Source organism: Synchiropus splendidus, chromosome 14, assembly GCF_027744825.2.
Source record: "Synchiropus splendidus isolate RoL2022-P1 chromosome 14, RoL_Sspl_1.0, whole genome shotgun sequence".
NCBI classification, from domain to species: Eukaryota; Metazoa; Chordata; class Actinopteri; order Syngnathiformes; family Callionymidae; genus Synchiropus; species Synchiropus splendidus.
Genome location: NC_071347.1, coordinates 10,838,957 through 10,863,749, shown reverse-complemented (window position 1 = coordinate 10,863,749; position 24,793 = coordinate 10,838,957). Strand labels below are relative to the sequence as shown.

The 24,793-nt window shown below is 41.9% G+C and overlaps 1 protein-coding gene across 1 annotated transcript in view; it reads right to left on the bottom strand.

Moving 5' to 3' along the window:
- Positions 1-24,793, bottom strand: part of LOC128770415 (neural-cadherin-like) — a 168,935-nt gene that overhangs the window by 114,443 nt on the left and 29,699 nt on the right. Inside the window, exon 2 of the mRNA XM_053884836.1 lies at positions 3,401-3,598. Within this exon, the coding sequence (XP_053740811.1) occupies positions 3,401-3,598 (198 nt within the window). The remainder of the gene's footprint in view (positions 1-3,400; positions 3,599-24,793) is intronic.

Below are 24,793 nucleotides of genomic sequence, written 5' to 3'. Positions count from 1 at the left end.
CGGTTTATACCAGCTGTGCCCACTCTCGGCCCATGCGGGCAGACAAAAAAATAAAAAATAAAAAAACACTAATTAAAATTCCAGGCATTTTTGAACACAGCCAAATCTTCATCCATTCATCTGATGGCTCAACGTTTCATCGGGGACTTCAAGGCTTCTCAACATTACTCAGGTCCAAAGATGGGTTACCGTGTCGCTACGATCCCTTCATCTGTCATAGCCTGAACCCCCATATAAGGCATGTCAGTGACAACCCTCCTAGATGCCACTTGAACTGAATAAGAAAAGCAGCAACCCACTGAGTCTGGTGAAGTGTTTCGTGCAAGTTTGTCCACGAGAGAGACAAAGGATGCGAAGTATTGATTCCCCACCTCTAATACTGTGAAAGCCATAATGGAAACTTCTACAATGAACATTCCATCAGTTGAGAGACGATCGATCTTCTCTTTCCTCCCAACAATTAGTGCTTCATTTATTAAAAATCATTCAGTCTGTTATCACAAGTTGTTGTGGGCCCATCCCAGCTTTTCCATATTAATTAGTATAAAAAAAAATCATGCAACTTGTCAGCAGTAACTGTGGGATTGTCTAGTCTCTAGTTTCAAATAAACTACACACAAAAAAAAACATCCAAAAATAATTCAGTCTAAATATTCCAACTGGCTTTCTTTGCAAATTGGCGGTGGGCAACATCGTCAATATCCATTCCCTTTAATTCGCCTTCTTATTTTGTATAACTACTCGTTTCTTTTTATTTAAATTAGCAGGAACTCGACAAGGACGTACTTCTGTTCTAAAGCATCCCTTCATCTGTATCCTTCTTCTTGTTCAAGAATACAGTAGACTCTCCACAGAAAAAGCACAACCATCATCTGAAGTTAATAATGCAAACGTATCCCTTATATTATAAATACCACGTGTGCTTCATGGCACGGACCTCTTGTACTCAAGGCACTGGCCATTAGCTGAGCCGGAAACTTTCCATTGAGGGTGGCTACACAGAGATACCGGATGTGAAATCAGTCTGTTCCAACAGGTCTGGATTACATAGCTTTTAATGTTTCCTTGAGAAATGATGAAGTCAGAAATGAAACTTTAGATTTTATTACTGTATATAAGTGATATTCTAGATTACATAACCAATTGTGTTTTTCAGTACCAATACCGACATTGAAATTCCGTGACTTAGGAAAGCCAATAAGTGATATTAGGCCGATATTCTGAGCCGATATTTGGCTTTGGCTGTTAAGAAAATTACAATGTGGAGATATTTATTTGTTTGCAAACTTTCCATAAGAAAAATAGAGATGTATCTATGACTGATGAAAACATGAATTCACAAAAATATTTTGTACTTTGCCAGAGGCCTGAATTAGCTTCTTAACTCAAGAGGGCACAATTGGACAAATATCATGTAGGCGGATAGTGATGTGGACCGATAAGTGAAAATGCAACAAAAACGTCTGATATATCGGTTGACCTATACCTGAAAGTGGTGCTGTAACACGTTCGCCCATAATGAAGAAGAAGCCAATTTTGGAGTTTGCAATTCATAGAATATGGTTGGATTGTAATGTCACAGAGTGTGGCAGTTAAACTTTGGGCCATTTAAAGTGTGGGTGTGTGAGATGTCGCATGAGAGCATGTCCATCAGTGCTGAATTGTTTGCAGATCCGATGACAAATGGTGCAAGAAAATGACCACTGGTGTCCTCCTTCTATGCTTTCTGTAGTCGACTATGATTACCATGGTAGTCGCTGTAGCATTAATCGAGTGTCTCCAACATCGGAGGAGTTGAACTGACCTACTGCAGTGTATTGCATTTGTCATAATCAGCAGACATAACAGTGTGAGCAGCTAAAATGATCAAATTAAGTTCTTCTTAGTTTCTGGTTTGTCTTCTTTCAGGATCATGTTTTCTCTTTTGTTTTCTGTATTGTTGTCTGCAATAGTTTGGTGCTCATCGTAATGGAAGCCCAAACAAGCCTGAAATAACATCAACATCTGTTTTCGTTTTTGAATTTATTTTGTTTTTTGAGGGAGACGTATTTTGTCGGGGGTTATACTATTGTGGGAAACATTATTTGCATTTACTCCTCCCAAAAAAACATTACATTGTATGTGAGTGGCCCAAATTTCACATCGATATCAGCGTAAGCACCCACTATTTTGTGTTTTTGAAAACATGTGGCCGTTGACCAAACCCAAAATTTACAGGAACATCAGTTCAAACATGTATACTGTGGGGGTGGGTTGTCGGATTTATCTTATTATCAATTTGAAATATGTAGATGCTGCTGAACAAATGGTACATTTGTAATAAAGTCATTATCCAGCTATCAAACAAACAGGATGAATGAAGGAAAGCAAAATCAATTCCTCAGCTTTCGGCAACATTCAGTGTTGTAGCGTACATTCTCTTGGTGCCAGTGGTCACAGCTGTACATGGGGCCAGACAGGCTGACCTCACTGATCAAAAAGGCAAGCTTCTCTCATCCTCTTGAGATTGTGACAGATAAGCGCTCGATAAGAGGGTTAAATGAATGATTGCAGTCCCAACATTATGTTTAGATTACTTGTAGGGAGGTGATTTAGCGCCGTTGGGGGTAGACCTCACGTCTTTACAAGACTTCTTAGCATGCCGACATAAACTGTGGATTTCGTGTGGTAATTACGGTTTAACTGACATCGGGGAGCTGTGCAATTGACTAATGTGAGTCAGAGGTTTTACAAGGCCCCATTGGCAGGATTAACACACCCCTCCACCCTGTCAAACGTGCCAACAAACAGCGATCCCCTGACCACCAGGGGGTCGACATATTGGCAGCCTTCCAGAGTAACAGTGTTAATTGTTGGCGATGGGTTTTTCATGATTACAGCGGAACAGAAGAGCAGAAGGATAAATGCGTTTCATGTGGTACAGAGAATATAAGGGCCTTTGGGAAAACAGTTAAAAATGCCCATAATAATAATGCCACACAATGCAGTGAGGACTTTCCTCATACAGTAATACTTCACTCTTTAGCGTGAGTGCCAAAAAGTCTGCCGCTATGTTTAGATGAGTGTCTGACTTTTGAAACGATATTTATTAGCAGTTTTAATGGAGGGAATAAAGTTGCTCAGCTGAACGCTGAGTTTTTGTGGATTCAGGATGGCGATATCCTGCAGGAGGTGTGTAGGACTGAGTGTGAGATATACTGATGTTGAAAGAGAGACAAAGAATAATGGGCCTCAAAAGAGTGAACAGGGATTTGTGAACGCCTCTGGCAACCAGTCTGAGTGACTCCATGCCTGTCTGACATCTTGCATCTATTTCCCTCTACTGTAGCTTGTCAAACAATCCTTAAACGACAGCTCACACTGCTTCCTCCCACCTGTACGGGTTTGTGTGTGAGCTTACCGTCTGACAAAAAGTATTCCACCTCTCCACTCCTGCCCTCATCCCCATCGTGAGCTTGCAGCTGGTAGACGATCGTTCCCGCAGGGGCCTCTGGAGACACGCCGGTCAGGTACGGGTACGGCGTCATCCTCCACACTGGGACGTTGTCATTGACATCAATGATCCTTAGTTTCACCTTATTGAGGTACCAGTCTGGGCCTGAGGGAGAGCACAGAGATAGTGAGGATGCTATGGTTATTGAAAGTGACAGCTGTCATGCACCTGTGGGTTTGTGTTCGGGATAAAGGCAGCTGGGGGATCATGAGCACAGACAAGCAGCCCGTCGACATGGGGTGTACCAATGTGCGATCACAATTCCCTACAGAGGATGTTTACATGCCGTGATAGAAAACAGCTCCACATTGTCGGTAGCAACTTCTCAGCTCAATGAGAATGACTCACTCTCGTGACAAATCTGTCAAAGTTCCTATAACGTTATGGTCATGTTTCTTATATTCACATCAGAAACAGCAGTCCCAGTGGCATTGGAATGAAATGAGAAGACGGTCGAGCACACACACCATTCATGTTCCTTCAAAACACTGGACAGCTTCATTATTTATTCTGTTTTGACAAGCCAGCGGGCATTGAGTTAAAAATGTCCATGATTGATGGAACCTGTTACACACATCAACAAAAGTACAATGACAACAATGACCAATGAGCCAGTATATGAGGGGGACAGCTTTAGTACAAAGGTGTGAAGACAGGGAGGCCAGGCTAAGGTGGTGTGGACCCATGAAGAGAAACAGAAAATCAGCTCAGCCATGCATCTGACAAAAGGATTACATATTTTAATCTTAAAAATATGCTTTCACCTCAGAGCAGAATTTCAAGTCATTCAAAAAATATGTTAATACTGAGTGATTCATTAGTTGAATTGTTATTGAGGAATTCACAGCCTGTCCGAGCTGGAGCAAAGAAAAACAGCTTGTACGCCATTGTCCGTCCATTTCCAAAAGTGGCTCTCATCCAGGCCTCTAGTCACCCAGGTTCCACTGGGAGAGTGTCTAAGCCAGTCTCACACAGCCAGCCCGTGTTAAGTTACCTTGATCTTCCCACAGGGGATAAGATGATGCCTCATGGCTGGAGGCTTTTTGTCGCCTGCACACTGCCTTACTGAAGAGAATAAGAAGATTCCTGGAATCCAATTACCACCTCACTCTCCCCTCACCAGGGTAAACATAAGGAAAACAGAGTAACATCCAAGCAAAGGCGGAAACAGAGACTTGTTGGAGGGTATCTGACACAGCTTTTTCTTCTAGAACAGACAAGCTTGTTCAAATACGACTGAGATTACATCATATTATTTATTTTGGGGGGGAAACAGCGCAGTATTATTAGACATGAATGTTAGCAGCGATCCTATCAAATAAGATAACATCTCAAAAGCTGCCAACTAGTTTTATATGCTGACATCTGCTTCAACTCAGAAACGACAAGATCTTTCCTGACACACTTCTTCTTCAAAGGTCAAGCAAGCTAACATCAGAATTCATCTGCCAGGCGTCCTCTCATACTTTTTTCCCACGCAGCACTTCACGCTTTGACACAGGTAAGTCACCTGAGGGCTTAAAGAAACTCCATGTTTAAAATCCCATTACGTAAACGGTCGGCTGTGTGTGACCGTGGGCTAAATGTGTACCTTTTAATCTGAGACGTAAGCAGCAGGAGTTCTGATGCCTCTAATGTTCGGTCGCTACCTTCGGGCCAGCTCAACAGATGCGCCGCTCTCCCTCCGCACAACATTCTGCTTTGCTTTATTATATCTTACGCAAAACAATAAAAGCTATGGGTGCACAGTAGACCCCCTAGAGGAATCAGATGGGAACACTGGAGGAAGAATGCAAACTGACTGCCCTCTGTAATGGGATTATCATGATCCTCCTTGGGTATAGTAGATAGTTCTTCAGCATAGTCGACGTCAGGGTTTTATCATTTGTATGGATTTAGCCAAACCGACAAAGAATGTGATAACACATGGATGTGAGACGACAAACATCACACATTTGAACACATCCCTGACGCAGCAAGTGATAACTCCAACAGTGTAAATGCTGATAAATAATAAACATGTGCCAGTCAATAAAGTACCAAGAGCAAAGTTTAAGGGGCACAACGCAGAATAACAAATTACAAAGAAGGAAATATGCATGCTGTCCCCTTTCAGATCGATCAGTTATTGATAACCTTACCCAAGTCCACATGAAGCCGTGAGATGTTTCTACTTTTAAAACTTAAGACTCAAGATAGCGTGTCGAGCCACCGATGTTCACCGATATTCTTCATCTCCAGTCCTGGGCAAGTCTTTCAGGATCTGGCACCCCAACGCTAGCAACATGTAGGTCTTTGGATTTTGTGTGGCTCTAGTCTCCGATCTTCAGCCCTTCACCTAATCCAGGCACCGAGTCGAAGTCTGGGAGCGCCCGTATCGGACGCTCAAATAGGAGGTGCAGGAGCTATTGGACACAACACTTGTTAGGAGACTGTCCAGTTCTTTCACGCAGCTTGGCGTTGGTGACATGTTGGGATTCCTTCAATCCTCCGCAGTGCTCGGCTGTCAAATCTGTCATGTAGCACTGCCAGGATCTTGTTTAGAGGCCACGTCTCTGATCCATATAGCAATTACAGGGAAAACAGTGGCATTGTCGAGTGACGCCATGGCAATAATAATCTTCTGTTCAGCCCTGGAAAAGTGTCACCATTGCTACTGATGACGGGGCATGCACTTGACATCGACAGACTCAAGTATACACGACGCAGACCACATTCATGCACTCAAGTCGTAGGCCTAGCATCTCTGCTTCCCTCTTCAAAACAAGTGAGGTTTCTAGCTGAGGTTCTGTTTCGCTGAACATGGCTGTCATCGGCATTGACTGCGTTGTTAAGGTGCTGTTCGACTAGTCATACTCCAGGTTATCAAACTCGAAGGGACACAGACAAGAAAAAAAAAGTGGAGAAATTAAGCAAACTGGCCAAGAACAATACAAATGAAAGGAGCTTAATGTCAATAAGAAGGGAGAGAGTTAAAGCGGTACATTGTTTTCATGCATAATTCGTTCTGAGCAGAAGCCAGCCTAAAATACTTAGGAACCAAAGCCATCTGGATGACTGCAAAGGCGCGAGTCAATACAGTATTGACATGTGATATTAAACTTAAAAGGCACCTAAGCTTTATCCGTTGGAAAGCAAATGTAATGGTTTAATTAATAAATTGCAACAGTCGGACTTGAGAAAGAAAAACATCGCACTTGCTGTGGTTCCTGTCTTGATAGACCAGTGAACATCTGCTTAGCAGCCTCTCAACCCTTGTTAAAGTTTACCCCCAACCACGCTGCAATTAAAATATATCTTGGCAGTGACAAGCACAAGTATTTTGTGAAGAGAAAAAAATAAATGGAGAAAAAAGAAACATATCAACTGGGAAACTGCAGCGGCAGACCTTCCAGAGCGACTCGCTCATATGAGCTGGAAGACGAAGAACGGCTGCTGATACCCCAAATTTCTATTTCAAACTCGGATTGGAGTTAAGACACATTTTGATGAAAAATGCAATGTTTTCCGCGTCGGACTGGCTTCAGCGCTCACCACCGCTGCACAATAGCGCCTAAGTGTGTGACAGCTCCTAAAGGGATTGTTAGAGGGATAATAACAGAGGGAAGAAGAAGCAAGAGGAAATAATTCATCTGCCTTTCCACTTAGGCTTTAAAGTTACTCCGTGAGGCAAAGAGTTTTGACTCGGGCCGTGAAGCTGGTGGGATTAAAGTCGCTGTTTGGTGGGGGAGGAGGAACTAATCAATGTTCTGATGCTATCAACTGAAATGTCGACAGCACAGTTTATGCAATTCAAGCCACACCGCCCTGCGTCATGAGATATAACCAGCCGTTGTGAGGAATCAGGAGAACTGATAATGATTCAATTGCCAAATGACGCCTTTTAAAAAGGCACTTCATCAGGAGGAATCACAGCCGCGACACTTAACATTTAGTCGGCGTGCAACTCCATGAAAAGAGCAATATGAGACACCTCTCCGTGCCTCTTGGTGCTGCTGTGCTTCCCAGCCATGTCTCTGTGGTAATAGTGGAGATGATTTTACAAGACTCCATCTAATAAGCTTGTTACAGAAACTAATCAGAGCCACGGCAGATAATTACAGACCATAAGCTCCGGCATGATAATGAAGAATGCACTGGCGTGTTTGTGTTTTGCTAGTGTCTGCTAGCCTAGCATGTTCCAGAGAGGCTGCAGGCGCGCGCGTGTGTGTGTGTGACTTCTCTCTGATCTGGCGAGTTAAATCAGAGCGGCGGTGAGCCGAGGCCCACCAGGAGGAAAGTGACACCACCTGCCTCACTTGACCGAGACAAACCGGGCCATCAAATAAACAGCGCTTGTGCTACGTGGCTTCTTTTACCGCGCATTTAGCGTTTCAATAGCAGTGAGAAGATTTCCCATTTTGTTTGGTGGTGCACTCGTACTGACCGCCTGTGAACGGCCTCATGCTTGGAGGCAATTCATCTTCAACCATGAAAGTACCTTCAGAACAAATAATGCAGACCATAATGGTACCATGAGAAAGAATAATTGGTGATATTGAGTTGCACTTGCATGGAGCCTTTTTTGAAAGAATGAAGTTGAGTCTTGTGAACTGACACCCTAGCATGCTAAATAGCTGTCAACACACTGGTGAGAAAAGACATTTAAGCTCATTGAAAATGTGTTTTCTATTCACAAAAGTAGGGTTTTCTGCAGCAGTTCAACTTGGTCACCAATTAATAAAAAGTTCTAACAACTAGTGAATCATTGGAGTCACCTGTGAAATGTACAGAATTGTGAAATGTACAGTATTTATTTTTTAGTTACTTCTATTATTATTTAATTGTTATTTTTATTATTAGTAGTAGTATGTTTTTGTTCATGACGGCACGTTATTCCAAGAGGCTTTCCTAGTTGGTGGGATCCTGATTCTGCTTCTGATCCCACCCGTTCAAAATGTTTGGATGGTGACTATCAAACTCACCCTGCCCCTCCCTCCTCATCTCCCCACTCTCTCTCAGCCTCACTGCAATGAGAGAATTGCAGCTCAAACACTTTTTGCAAAACCAAAATCTGAATTTGAAAAGCTCTGTCATTCATTTCTACCTCTTCTATCGCAAAGCGGGCGGAGTCTATCCATACTGCCTGCTCATCATCAGGATGACGCCATTTGAGTCACCAATCAAACTGCTTGTTTTTGGACCGTGGGAAGGAAATGTAATAACCAACTCCATTCCGAAAATCATCTGGAATCCTTTCGCTGTGTGGCTCCCGATTATGCAGCTCAAGATGCAAAACAAGAAGGCAGTGCTTCCACTATGTGCTGAAGAGTCTTCCCTTGCCTCACATTAGACTGCAGTTTACCTGTTCCTGCCCTCATTTTGAAACAAATAAACTTGCTCTCACAAGATGTTTAGTAGTCACAGCAACACTCGGCTTCTACTGAATACCTTGTACATTTATATAGATCTTTATTCTATAAGAGCCCATTTGAAATAAATCATATTTCATTTTAATAAAAGTGCCCCTTCTCAGCACGAGCTCAGCTCCGCTTGAGTATATATCTATGTATGAGCTGGGAATGGGAGTGTGTGCCGTGTCACCGGAAGCTATTCTGTTGATGGTCCCTGCCGTTAATCCTCTCCGTGGGTAGTTGCTATATAAAGCTGCTAAGTGGCTTGCTTGTATGAAAAAGTTGTGTCTGGAGAGCACACAGAGACTGCCCACAGTACAAGGATGCTCTGTGTGTGTTGGATAGTGATGAGAGGAAAGCGAAGCGAGTGAACGGAGAAGCACAGATACTAAAACACAAATATCTTCAGAGGAGAGATAGAGAAGAGGAAGAGGCAGCGGCGAGGAAGTGGTACTGTGTGATGCTTAGCAGAGAAACGAGAGTATTATCCTAGGAGCACAGGGAACGCTCCAGAAACTGCACAGAGCAATAAAAGACGCTGGAGGTAATAGAGTATGGAAGGGAAAATGCAGTAAGTAGTAGGGGTGCAACACTAAGTGAATGCTGCCAGCATCTATTGATCTCAAGATGGTTACATCCTAATATAACATCATCGTGCTTCTTTCTCAAGCGAACCTATACTGCTTCAGTCCACTCTGAACACGATCTTTCAATGGCAATTTCAAGTATCCTTCCAAAAAAATACAAAAATCTTGGAGGGTCCTCTGTATTTCCCATTGTTGAAGAATCCCTGAAAAAAAATTCCTGGATCACCCCCAAAACACATTTCCTGACAGTCTCATCCAAATCGATAACTGTTCGAGCTTGTTTGAACACAAAAACAAACCAACGCCATCAAAAACAGACGAAAAAAAAAAATAGAAATTTGTTGACTGGCTGTGGTGAGCTCATTGGGGAGCTACGTCTTTGCACAAATTGCTTTTTGTTGATATTGTTGAAGGGGCCCAATCCTGCCGATTGCCAGGGATCTGTATTTAAAGTGACTATAAACCGGATGCATTTAAATGTTGTCAGTGCTTTTAAATCGAATTATTTAGATTTTTACAACAACAAAAACAATGCGCTCAGACCACAGTTATTGTTGTAACTTGTAACTGTATTGTTCTGGATTGCGCATTATGTATTTATCAGGATCAAAGCAGGACTCCGTTGTCGAGATGTCAGCCTCTAAGTCAGGGGTTTCCAAAGCGTTCCAGAAAGGGCCCCAGTGGGTGCTGGTTGTGGTTTCATCCGATCAAGCTTAACCAGTGAGGTGTCAGCTGAAGCGAGCGACACCAGACCGACACTCAACTGAATGCAGTCTTCAGGTACCTGACCTGTGACGCTATGTGTGCTTGTTGGGTTGGAACAAAAACCTGCGCTCACCGTAGCCCTTGAGGACCTGTTTGGACACCCCTGATCTAAATATAGTCCTTCGTTTTCATCCTTTAGTTGATCAGTTACTAGCATGCAAACTTGTGATGTGGAGTAATTTTATTGAAAAGCACAGTGTCTCAGTGTATTACAACAAAGACTGAATGAACCACAAGTAGCGTCATCATTGAGCTTCTTAAACAAAAAATACTTTGACTGACATGCCCGCTTGTCATCATACTCCAGCTTTCTGAGCGACACAGCTGGCATGCACTTGGTAATCGGACTCACCCAGATATCAACTCCTCGATGCCAGCTTGTGTCGCCAGATGGTTTCTTCGCGTTCCAATGGTAAAACTCTCCCAAGACTTCACTCTCCCGTCAAGCTTCCTCGAATATTAAAAATTCTGTGCGCGCTTGATTTCCTTTTCAGCCGCCTCCTTAGTTCTCGTTCTTCACGCTTTGTTTCTTCACTTTCAATCTCCGGTTGATCAGTGTGTGAGTATTTTGTAGATCTCACATTTGTTTTCTTAGAGATATAGTTATTTCCTTGTGTGTGTGTGTGTTCTCCACCACCGAGCGCTTTCTGTTGATTTGGCCTCGCGAGTTCGCTTCCGAGTGTGTTTGTGTTCTCCCCGTTTTGTAGGCTTGATTATAATTCGCCTCTCTTCTGTTCCAGGTTTTCCCCCTGCCCTTACATGTAGTTCCCGGTCCGTGGTCCGGTTCCAGCGCCTTTTGTTCTTCATTCCTGTTCGTCTGTGTATAATCTCTTCCTTGTTTATTAAATGCTTAATTTAATCTCTTCTCCGAGCCTTCTGTCGACCAGTACCCACTGCATCTGGGTCTGACCGCACAGACAGCCATGACATCGACAATCCTAATATTAAACCAATGTGTGCAGAGAAGGCTAGGAGCCACTGGGCAGCGGAAACCAACACAAGGAACATGGACGTCCATAAATGATCATCACAAATACATAGTAAAATTCCCTTAAGAGATGTTTTTTGGCAGCGAAAAGGAGCGACCACCTAATATATTTAATCAGTTTAAGGCAGCTCACATATTTTAACTAGCACTTTCCGTCTCCTCACTCTAAACGTTGCCAGTCCATTCATCAATCCTGGAATACACATTGCCATCCAATTGTGTGACGTAGACACCTGGAGAGTAGCTCTGCAACACGGCCAACTCCACCAGCCTGGAGTTGTGTCAGCATGACTGAGCTGCCTCTTAAAGACACATTTTAAGCTCTCCACCATGGTGCGTCATTAGGATCTGAAAGCAAATGTGACGCTCAGAGGATACGGCCATATACGGGCATCTGCTCCAATTTATGAGCAAGACGCACTGGTTTAAAACTCCCGGTGGTTTGAGTCTCCATTGTTTTGCAGTGACTCCACTCTTTTTGGGGTGAAGATTGGTTCAAAAGCTCTCTAGAGGAAAGATTAAATTTAGATGTGTTTAGACCGCTTGAAATAATAATTGGCTACATCCTGGTCTGACAGCCAAACTACTGAATTTAAGGAGGGTGTTGCATTTATTCGACAAGAGAAATAATTAAAGATAAGCTTCAGGACCGCATTTAATGAAGAGTTCTGTCGTAGTTATTCCAATAACAATAACCAAATCACAAAAAAAGTAGTTTTACTTTCCTTTAATAAGATGTGAAACACATTAATTCTACACTGGGGTCAATATCTGCAATCTAAAAAGAGCTGATATGAAAGAAATGGTTTGGTTTATCATCCCAGGAGTTGTTTCAATTATTGATCATTAATAAAATAGCTGTTAGTTGCTGCCCATCGTGGATGACCAGGAGAGGAGAACATTAAGACAGTACATAAAGCGCCTCTATTATCAGAGATTTTATGGATCCCTTGGTCCTTCCACAAGCAGTGAGGGAGGCGATTGTAATACAAATATTTCATGCTGGAGTTAAACAAACTGCATCTGCAAGCATAAATATCTACGACCCATGAGAGGCAGGAAATTTGAGAGGAGTGAATGGGAAGGAAGTATCAGCTGAATAGGTGAAGTAATGTTTGAAGCCAAATGTTTGCAGTGCTAAGGAGGCTCAGTGCACCATGCCAGCCCCTGTGCTTAAAGGTGCAAGTTTGAAGGTGTCAGCATGTTATTGAAGGAGATCAACACACTTAAAAGCACCAGGGACAAGAATCTATTAACTCAGGGATTCTCATCTCACACACAACACTGGACTGGGCCCCGGCTTCCTCATTCGCACACACAGGTTTTTATTCCACAGTCTTTAGCGTCCTATTTGTTTTTGTTCTTCTTCAGCTAAATAGATTTGCAGTTAAGTCACATTCAAGGGCTCGAGGAAAGAAAAACATTTAGCAACAATGTCTGCAAACATAATGCAACTATAGTGGCCTTAGTGAAGTAAACAATTTGGTGGAAAGAAAACGTCTGTCATGCACACAAACAAATGGAATCTGCGTATTCCTTTCCCTGCGAAAACGGAGCAAAGAAGTCATTCTCAGGCTGTGGATGCATCTTTATTACTGTGCGTTAGAATTTAGATCGGCATGTTTGCGTACGACTCCGGCAACGTTAGTGTCAGCTTCATTATTCATTTACTTCCATATTGCTGTCAGAGCAGAGCTTGTATTCAAATGAAGTATTTGACTACCAGAAGGGCCAGATGCTGTTGCATAAGTTAAAATAGAACTGTAGCCTGCTTTGGAATATACAAAGCAAGAGGAAAAACACTGATTTTTAAAGAGATATAATTCCTTTTATTAATCACGCGAGCTGTTTTTCCATTACGGGCTCTAATGTTTTACCTTATTCATAACACTCTGCGCTCTCATCATATGTTATTGATGCCAAGATGTTTTCTTCATTTGTCTCCTAATAATGTTAGTAACAATGTTCATCATTGAAATAGGGATGTATTTGCATATCCACCACAATAGTAGTGATTATTTTTCACATGCTTTAAACACTGTGACATAAACAATGGTGCGGCTAATATAATTTTACATGCTAACTAGCATTTAGCCTCTTCAGACCAATGAAATTAAAGGTGTTTTGTTTACATCGAAGACATTCTTTATCATTTAGCTATCACAGCTATCACAGTAACACACTGTAAATCTATCCCACGTTTCATTTTCTTACAGTTTTCTGACATGCTTGGACCAGATTGCCGCTTGGGTGAACTTTCCGAGGTCTGACTCAGACTAAGCCTCTAGACTGACACAAATTTTTCTCATGGAAGAAACTGCTTTAGTTTAGTTTTGTGTTGAGACTAGTTCATTAGCAGTTTTTGAGTTGAAAGGGAGTTGAAGGAACATTGTAAAAACTGCTGCCAACCTTCAAATTCCTTTGTGTGGTGTCAGTGCAGAGGAGCAGCCTATCTCCTATTGAATTTGACTGCTTTGTCACCAGGCGATAGATGAGCGTGGAGCTTGACTGGTGACTTACAAGCTGTGCCCAGTAACAAGGACCAGCTGCGTCAACCAGACTGTTGATCTCATACTTCAAAGACAACAAGACCCTAAGATGGCTGTCGTCCTACACCAGACGTGCTGGAGCAGATCCTTATCCAGGCCACTTTAGACTGGGCCCTGGGCCATTCCAAGGACAGCTGGAGGTCTGGGCTAGATGGAGCCAATGGAATCATGTCACCTAAAAGAAGCTGAGTCAAGATCATAAGGGTCACCAGACCGAAAAACCCCCTCCACCACGACAGCCTCTGCAAATTCTGTCCAAAGGAATTATGAGCAGAAGCGATGACGGAGGCGGAGTAAAGTCCTTACTGGTAAAGGTTCCAACTCATTACCCGCGTGGACTCCGGTCATTTAGGGACGGGAAAACCATGTTAGCAGCAATCAATGCGCCATACTTCCCAAGCATCTCCGTGGGGGAACGCAGTTGAATGTCTGTTTATATTGCGTTCAATGATTAAATTATTTTTCCATTTCACTGTTAAAACAAATCCATAACTTCAGTGCAGCAAAGCAGAATAGAGAAGTCTGTCAACTAACTCATGAAATAATTTGGAAGGGAACAACAGGTACCTGGTGGAGTAGACAATTTTGTTTCTTTTTCAGATGTGTTTTCTGACGGAAAAAATTGTCACTACAGCTAAAGCGCTGAACGTGCAGCCACAGTTTGGACAAACACGGCTGGAAACACTCGGTGGCAACTTCGACAAGCAAAAGCCCAAATTAATAACATAACTCCGAAGAAAAGCACAATGAAAAGCGACAAATATTTAACAGCTGCTGGCACATGACTCAGCAGTAATAAACTTCAGCATAAGATCTGGACTCACAACAGAACTTGTACAATGGATGCTCTTTGGTTTCTCTAATTGGAACAGTGGAGCAGCTGTGTTGTGCTTGAGCAGTCTGCAGTCGCTTGAGAGATGAAACATTGTTTATTTTCTAAAGAAAAAAAAAGTTTTTTTTGTCTTGTAACAAAGCAATTATTTTTCCTTTGTAATCAAATTTTCATGAAATTTAGCATTTATTTTTCATTTACAAATCTACAAACTTCAACAATCAGTGAGATGTTTGTGTGTGGTGTCGAAAAATAATCAAGCATAGTTGCAGTGACATTTTGTTGTCACAAGTGAAACTAGACAAAGAAAGTAGTGTCTGCAAACTTGAACGCGACTCCCCTGACATTGAGCCAGCAATTTGGGGAGTGAGATAAACTGTATTCTTAAATTAATATTCTTTCAAGCTATCATTTGAGAATAAATGATTCACTATTCATCTTATTTGTGTTTTTGTGTTTTTGAATTAACAGAGGAAGCTAAACAATTTCAATAAATTATTTTACCGGCCACTAAACCGAGAAGTCACAGTGGGAATTGAGCGTTCAAATGGTCTGTACTGACATGGAGAGACTCCTCTTTGCACTGGTGTCCCTCGCCTTTCACCCCAACTAGCTGGGTGAGGCTTGCCTCAGTTATGGAAAGAAAAAGTCCATTAAAAAGGAACGATAGTCTTGGATAAAAGTAATACTAAAAAGGACCTAATTTGCTTAATAAATTTTAGACAGAAAATATACAAACAAGTTTCTTTGATGTTTTAACCCCATCACCATCAAATACATATAATTTTTAAAATTATATTTAATGTAAATTTATCGCCACTGTTTCGTGTTTATTGAGCTCAATATTGTGTGAGTTTAAATACACATTCAATATACACATATCAAGTTACACCTTAAACCCTGTAGCTACTGCTTTGGTTGAAACACCAACCTGGAAAACAGAGGAGCTGAGAGTTATTCATGTTACATTCATACACTCATTAGTTGTTGTACTTCAAAAACAAATCCCCAAACAGACTTGGCTCCAACAAAAAAGATAAAACAAATTCAGTGCGGTTTGATATGAATATACTCATGGTCTCTTCTATTAAACAGCAAATGTGATAGAGTCACAGCAACCCCTCCATTTCAGTTAAGCTCATCAAAACTAGCCTCTGGCGAAGCAAGAAAATAATATTTTTCCTTGTTTTAACATAAGACCATAAACAATAAGTTAAAGCTGTAGCCCACAGGACAATTAATAATGAATTTTTTAATCCATTTCGGTGATTGTTTCTTCAGTTTGACTGAGGCAGCTGAAGGTGATATTCTCCATTGGTTGGTGGGGGAGCTTTAAAAGATCATGGAACCCTGCAGCAGGGTCCACGCAGTTGACTACTTAACATACTGGTCACGCTTTTGCTGGGCTTATTGACTCGCCATCTTAAATTGTGTTCAGTGTGTTGGTATTCTTTTAAGCTTGTCTGCATCACCTTTGAGAGAGTGATGACCAACACCAGCTGGAAAAGAGGGACTTGGAGTAGGTCTTCCCATTTTATATCCCAGCTAATATTCATGTGTACCAATAACTGTACCCTCAATATGACGGAGGAACAGAACAGATGCTTGTGTTACACTTGTACTTTCTTTCACCCAACTGTGAAGTCAATAGTTTTGCTCGCGTAGGCGTGACGTCAGTCTGATCGTGTAGTTTCGGCGGTAAGGTGGAACGCACCTTGAATGTAAATCTTCCCAAGATAATCCCTGTAAAGAGGAGTTTGGATTATCTACAGTGAGTCAGGCTTCACAAAAATGGGTTTCGGCCTTTGGAATCTTGTCCTGGTTCTCAAAGACAGAACCTGTGGGTTTTTGTTAGATAAACTGCATGAGCGACTACGTCGGTCGGCTCAGAGTGTAAAGCACCAGAGATGAGAATCAGCACAGAAAAGAGTCCATGGCTCTTAACAGGAAACTAATAGCCTCCTCAGAGTGAGAAGGGGAACGAGTATGTGCTTCAAATTATGTGTTATCATTGATGAAAGAAGGGGTATGAGATATTGAGCCAAATCCCTATTCTCCAAGCAATTTTCCCACCTGTCTTCACCTCCAACTATGAACCCTGGAACATAACAGAAGTTCAAAAAACAAGCCAGGTTGCCTGGTATGTTTTTAAAAGACCATGAGGTCTGTTGTGTTCATTCATGCAGTAGGAACACAGGAACACCCAGTAAACAAATACTCAATAGTGTTTAGCAGGTGACATGTCATGGTGGTCACCGTCCATCATCAGTAAAACAATGTGAAACTGCTACAGACTGCGACGTAAACCATCACTTCAGATCATAAAGCGATAGCACTATGACAGCACACAATGTTTCCCCCTCATGTGTCAGTGACGCAGAAATTCCTCTACATTAACCACACCTATTAAAGCAAAGCCACAAAAAAAAAGAGAGCAGACATCATTTAAACGTGACCTGACAAGGAGAGGAGATGAGGAAAATTCTTCCATGACAGAAATGTTAGTCATATTCAAAGTGACTCATCGGATTCCTGCAGCCACAAGGAATCAAATTGTCCCGACTGACACAGACATCAGATATTTGTCGTGGAAAATATGTTGTACAGTCTTGGGTATGGTGACTCACACTACTATGCAAACTGGATGTTCTGGTTTGCAGTAATATGGCAGGGGACAAAATATAAGAAAGCCAAGAAGAGTGCGACATGACAAGATCATATTAGCTGGACTTCTAACAGCAACGTTTAGCTACTGTGCTGAAAGAATTGAGAAAGCTAAGCAAACGCCACAGAACCATCAAATGTTGTTCATGTGTATTACCATCTACAAGTATCACTTCTCCTTCACGGGACATCTTCAGTCACCAAAGGAAAGTCTCCTCATCCACCGCTGACCAGTGGTGTGCCACAAGGTTCCATTTTAGGTCCCATTCGATTGTCAATATACAGTACATGCTACCTCTTGGACAAATCATTTAGTGTGTCTCCACTGCTATGCTGATGACACACACATTTACCTACCCATAATAGAACTCTCAAGACATGGCTCCAGTCCTAGCATGTCTTGATGATGTCACCAAGTGGAAAAATTTCTCCAGCTGAGCAGAAATCCCTCACCAAACTCTCCTAACTCACCTGATGCCACCCCCTATCCAAAAACATAACTCCTACAAACTGAAATCTTGTCGTCCTATTTGACTCCTTACTTTCTTTTGATCCTATAAAAACAGTCCAGAACATATTCATGAAATCTCAAGAAATCTCAATAACGCCTACAGCTGGTTCCGAACTCTGTGAGGCTTCTAACTGGCTCTAAAAGCACATGACACCGGTGATCGCGTCTCTTTACTAATAGCTTTTAAAGCACGTGTTAGCCTGGTCCCCAACGACATTGTAGAACTACTGACGCCCTACGAGCCAACCAGGACCTTCAGATCCTCAAGTGAGTCTCTGTTAGTTGTCCCAAAATCTAGAGGTGAATGAATCATGTCTGTCAGGGCTCCGCAACTCTGAAACAGTCTGCCGCCACCTTTAAATTCCTTCTAAAAACTCACTTTTACATGCTTGTATTTATGTGTTTTTTGTAACTCACTGACTGTTTAGTGGTCAAACAAATGCAAACATTTTTGGCTGTTCTGCCTGTAAAGCACTTTGTGATCAGCGTTCTAAAAAGTGCTATGATTATTATCACTATCATAAGAACAGAGTGACGGGCACAGGCTCATTCAATGTGAACATTATATTCTAATGAGAGGAGATTTAACTGCTGAAAATAAAGGTCCCCTTAAATATTATTGCTTGATCACGAATGGTTTTTGCAGTTAAAGTGGTCTGATGATGATTTTGCTCCTCTTCTTCGCCTTTGCCGTACAAACCATGCTTCATGGAGGGACTCACTGCTGCCCTTGCTCTCCAGCTGATCACCCCAGACCCTCCTCTCTCTTCATCTTTAATTGTCAATACCATGTATAATGTCTCCTCCGCCTGTTTATCTACTTCTGTGATTGCATGTCTGGCTTCTTTGTGTTGGTCGAGTGTCTCCATTATTGTTTGGATAGTTCAATAAATTGACGTGCTGTTAACTCAATGCTGTTTGGTGTCAACACTGTTTGCTATTGCTGTGTAATATCCTGTGGACAGTGTTCACTCCTGTCAACACAAGGTTCTATTCTGTTAGTTTTCTAGAGTTTTATCTTGGTCAGCTGTTGTTGCAGACGTGTTTCGGAAGAGTCTCGCCGGTTGCTGTCGTCATTGTCGAGTTTGTTGTTATTTGTCTCAGTTAATTGTCTGTCTTAGCCATTGTCCTGTCAGGTGCTTTTTCTTTGTCATCGCTGTTTGTCGGTTTTGCCGTCGCTTTTGTTTTGTGATCCTTGTTTTTCTTCATCATTTTTGAAGATGCTGTACGTTGAAAGCATTATCTCCTGCTGAAATTAGATAATAATCTATGTATTTGAGTGTGAAGTCCACTTTTATTAAGCTGTTTCTGAGAGAACTAGCGGAGGAAGGTTGCGTGCTTTCAAGTTATTACAGGTGTACGTTTGGGAAAACAATCAATGAGTCATCTCATCGATCAGAAACCGCCTGAACCTCTTTTAGACTCTTTTAGGGTGTTTTGCGCTGCGAGGCAAGAGCAGTGATGTATTTCTGTCAGTAAGTAGATGTTTACAGTTTCTCCAGATTTCAAGAGAAGCACAGGCACTGGAACACAAATGTCAGCCCTGCCTTCTCAATCCAACACACAGCCTCCACACTTTTCACAAATGACCTAAAAGGACTGTCAGGGAAATGACTCCACACACTGTGAGACATCATTCAACACAAAAAGACGGAATATGCTAATTGTTAAAATACTCTGAGGCCAGATTCGATTAGCATAAATCTGAGGCAAGAATAAACATGTGGAGGGACTCAAAACACAGAAGGAGACGTGAGGATCTGGGCCTGAAAAAGGAGGAGGAAGATGTGAGACCTGTGTGACGCTGACTTAAAGCACAAAAGACAGCGTGGTACAAAGGGCATCTTGTCTGATCATCACTTTACAGGGAGAGACATCAATTGCCATCATTTATTGCAAAGTCTACTTTTATACCGATTCCCAACAATTTCACTTTCGCATTTAGTTGTAAACTCAACCTTTCTTACCTTGCACTGTACGACTTCAGCACAATGTTGAGAGTGTCCCCTTTCCTCAGTATCGAGTTATTTATTAAACCACTGTAAACCAAAAGCTGTCCTGTTGTAATGTCTTGATGACAATAACATGGGTGGAATTCATTTCATTCATTTCACTCTTTGTCACCATGAGTTCAACTGGTGATTGTTATCGAAGAGCAATTTCAGCTGGCAGTGACCAATTCAGCTTCTTCAGCCTGCTTTCTCCCTCTCACCGTATTGTTCAGCAGTCCGGAATGAATGACCGCTCTGTGACTCCTGCTGTGGCCAGCCACTCACCCTGAGCCCACCTGACCTGATGCTCACCTACTGAGCCTCACCCCAGCTGGGACTTCCGTCCAAAAGCTCGGCTACGGCCATTATAGCCTCATTTCACCTGAACTATCAATAAACCCTTTTACTGCAGAGTTGTGTGTGTTCATCTGTTTCGGTTCACTGGTGCCAGACCTGGTAATACACAAGAGAAGCATTGTGACGTCTGTATTTAGGGCCCATGCAGCTAGCTAGGAGTTGTGGGAGCTGCAAGTTGTGATAAATATAGTCTGGAATTAATTCTATTTATTTCCTTTTATTTTGTGATTTTCTTCATGGGTTTTCAACGGGTGGAGCCTATAGAAGTCACATTGTACCAGAGGTTATGACACCTCGGACCAGACCCACACTTGAGTCAACCTTTGTATGTTCCTGGACGAAGGGAACAAAGCAGAGTGCCCGTTGAGAACATGCAAACTCCACACAGCATGGATCCAGGCTGAACCCCAGTGTTGCCTCAGGCTGGATTCAAACTCAGGACTTCTGACTGTGAGGCGGCAGCACAAACCATTGCATTTAGGATTGAAGATTTTATGGATTATCTTGCAGAGATATTCCTGTTAAAAGTGTAACAACACAAGAGGGAACCTGTGACTGAATCACGTATTCTAGATACGGCTCAATAAGGAGGACTTAACTTGATGTTAGTTACAGGGAAATGATTTAGTGGAGTTACTGTAGAGTTCAGGGACAGCACAAGACAAAAATAGCTTCTAATCCCAGGACGAGGACGAACAGTAAAAGAGCAAAGTCACGCTTCCCAACAGGTTTCATTCCCTCTTATTGAAACTACTTTGAAAAAGACGGTTTTGCTTTTGTGATGTGCAGTAATCCCTCACCGTATTGCAGTTCACTTGCTGTGGACTCCACATCACAGGTTTTTCTGGCTATTTATGTGAGTCTGCGTGTATGTGTGTGTGCTTGTTTATACTGCCTTGTGTGGACCAATTCTTGACAAAATACTATCTTTGCTTTCGTGGAAACCCTTTGACTGGACCCCACAAGGTTTCAGCTGAATTTGAGGACGTCAAAATAACTGGGTCATTATAACCGAGTTTCAGTTTGGCTCAGAGTCCTGGTTAAGGTGAGCCACTTGTCTTGGATGGTTAGGTTTAGGGTGAGATGCTGGGAAACGCATTATGGCAATGAGCGGTCCCCACAAAGATAGAGACGGAAATGTGTGTGTCAAGGGATTTTCTGAACAATGGGTATTTTTGTATTTTTATTTATTTCAATTCTTTCTTTTTTTTTTCAAGGGCAATATTACTAGGAACAAGTGTTCAGTATCCTGACAGACTCAGTGAAGTAGCATCAATGAGCTGCCCGTCTCGACAGTCAGCATGCTGCCTTGATCATTTCACATCCATCTGTGATCACTGTGTCTCGCTCTGCAGAGCGGTACTGGAGCATTTTGTGTGACATATAAAGTCCAATCAAATAGAGGATGAAGTGTTTCCACATAGTTTAAAGCCATTTGTTACATGAAAATATATGCTTTCTACTGTGCAGATTCTCTGGAGGACACAACCAAGCAGTGATCTTGGGACTACTCCTCTACTGTATATCCATCCAGTTTCCATCTTGTGAGTAAAAATAAACAAATAATGTTTTGCCTAAAAAGTGTTCATAAGTTCTGAAAAGAATGGCAAGCCTAAAGACAACAGCTTCCTCTTATATGAAAGGAATGGTAACCGAGCTGAGAAAATCTAAATTCTGATAAAAGCTAATGAAAACATGTTATCTGGAAAACACTCTGACTGCCTTCGGCTGTTTTGGCGAGCAACAACATTTCCTCTCTTCTACTTCTTCTTTTTATCTACAAGCAAACTCTGTGTATAAGGACTAATAAGTTTGCAAGCACAGACATTCTATAAGCCAATGTGGGAATGATATCTGTGTTTACCGGACAGCCGATAATCGGAGGTCTGCACGCGTTTCACCATGACAAAAAAGTGAAAACTTTATTTCTATTCTAGAACTGTTTGTAATTTACAATTTCTAAGGCCATCACTAAGAGTGTGCTTTGAAAAAAAAGACATAAAATGATGGTAGCTGAACAAATGCCAGCTACTGACTTGTCGGCTTGCGTCACAAAGCCTTTCAGAGGATGCTAGTTGTGGATGAGATAGGGCAGTAAATGTGGCGCGTTTGGGATGGGAGCAAGGATGAAGGCTGGAGCTACCCAAGTAGGGCGGCTTTCATCTTCCCCTCTGGCTATTACGCTTGTTTTTGGTGGTTCTTTCATAATTCAGTGCACATAAGTTTGCACTTGTGTTTCCCACCAGGCACCGTAAACATAAAGGTTGCCTTGGCTACTGTAAAACAAAGCACCTCCACGTCACATCAGTCGTTCCTGCGGCTCTGTATAAGCGAAGGACATTTGATTGGTGCTTGACTTTGCCTTCAAATAATCAATGAGATTGCAGGGTCTATTGTGTCTTGCAAAGGTAAAAGTGGCAGCTCTCCTCTGGCACTAATGCACTGCCTTTATGGAAAACTCTCTTCGAACCTTGACACCAAACAGAGGTCCACAGATTCCACCGCCGCTGTTTAAGTGGACTGGGTTTATTCTGATATTCGACGCAGCTGTCCACGCAAACATCAGAGCTTCGAAAACTGATGGCATTGGAAGTCTGCTCCCTTTTTTTAGTTCATAAAACCTTCTTTGAAGCACTTTGAGGAGAGCGAGACTTTCATTAATCCCACCTGCAATGTCCATAATAATTTACAAACTCTTGAAGTGAAAGTGTGCAGCCAGACATTTGCTATCTTTCTCCGTGGCAGGCTGCTGACAGAGTCCACTCCCCTAAGGGAAAAGCATTACCATGAAAGAGACTGCAAGAATACAAGGAAGGTGGTACGTCCCTCAGTGCCATTCACATGGCAGGACACACACGCCCAAAGGATCGCTCCACAACAAACTGCTCTCACGCTGCCATATCATCCTTTTTTATCCATGATGGTATAAGACTGCAGAATTATTTTGAGGCCAGGGATCCGTACGGGAACCGAATCTGTGACCCCTAAACGTAGGAGGACAAAATCCATCCATATAGGTGCCAAAAAAGACGAACACCAGAGCCGTCTTTGCACCCAAAAGTGTGGTCTTGAATAAGTTTCTTCCGCACTCAAAAGCAAATTCATATCATGTACAACAAATGTTCCTTCCAAAAAAATGGCTTCGTCTTCTAAGATGTGACAAATGTAGCAATGAGCCGCATAGATTCTCTCCTGTTTCTGTTCTGCGCCTCCCTGCTGTCAAAGTGCTGTAACATTGATTCAGAAATTAGGTTTTATTGAACGGCTTCACAAGGAGACTTCCCTGCGTATTTTCGGTCAATCAGTCAACTTCTTTCCAAAAATGCATTTAATACAAAATGCTTTCCATAATGACGGCCAAACCATTCCGACTCCCACCCAAATTGAAGCAATGAATCCACAAAAATGAGCTCCAACACCCAGAGCTGTGGGTGTCTGGAGTTTCTCCCCCTGGTGTGACTGTGGGCTTCAATGGATGTCAGTCTGTGAGCGATCAAATGGAACGGGGATAGGTGTTGAGTTGCCATTGCCTATTTTGATGCCACATGCTTGATGATATGTTTGGGCAACGGCATGAATAAGAACGGAAAACATCACAGCACGATGAGCGGTTTCTATGCAGAATGCAGCGGCCAGTATGGAGGATGGAAGCTAATAAATATGTATGACACCATTGCAAGGTCAAAACTAGATAATGATTTCCTTGGACAGGTGAAACATACTAAATTGTGTGTGCTTCCGATTCAGAGAAATGTTTGGAAAAAGTGCAACATCAGCTCAACCATTTTGTCTTTCACTGGTTCCTATACATGTTGGTTCAAGGCTTTACTTTCACTGAGATTTAGATTGACTGATATTGATTCAAAGTGGCTCATGAATGGAACCTTATTCATCAGGCATGAAGATATTTTAGGGCATCTGCTGTGGTTTTGAAGCTGCGACATGAAATATAAAAAATACCGCATTCTTTATGAATTTGCATTCCTTTTTTGATTTCATCTAGCCCCGAAGCACTAGTTTGATTCACCACCATTTTAATCCTGAAGACTATTTTGGAACACTGCTCTTTTGTCGAATGCACCAAATGTGCTTGGTTTTACTTGTAGTCTCTTTCTGCCATCCTTTGCCATGCAGCTTGCCGCTCGTATTCATGCTGAATGTACCCAATGTTTTGTGGTCTGATATTTAAACAGTTCAGCTTTGAATGATTCTGAATTATTTTTGTCTTATTCACAATTTTAAAAATATTTCCATTTATATCTGTTTAATTTTACCCTTGGCTGAAGAACTAATTTCCCTTTGAATGTTTATTATTGACATTTTGTCCCTCTTATTATTATATGTTGTGTATTTTTAGAGTTCAATATTTGTGGGGTTTTTTTTTTACTGATTTAATAGATTTTTATTTGTATCTTTTGAACTTTATTTGGGTTTAAATGTATTTTCTAACATTTAATTTTTTCTTTCGATGTAATATAAAACAATACACACAAAACCTTTAATTATAAAAATAATACTTCGATTTTCATCTATTTTTGTTTTCTCATTATTTGAGAGCCCCTCTCAATGGTGAAAATGTATATGTGGCCGCAGTGGAACGGATGCGGCTGTCCACCTCCAAAAACCTGCAATTTGAAAATTGTTAGAAAAATATATATTTCAT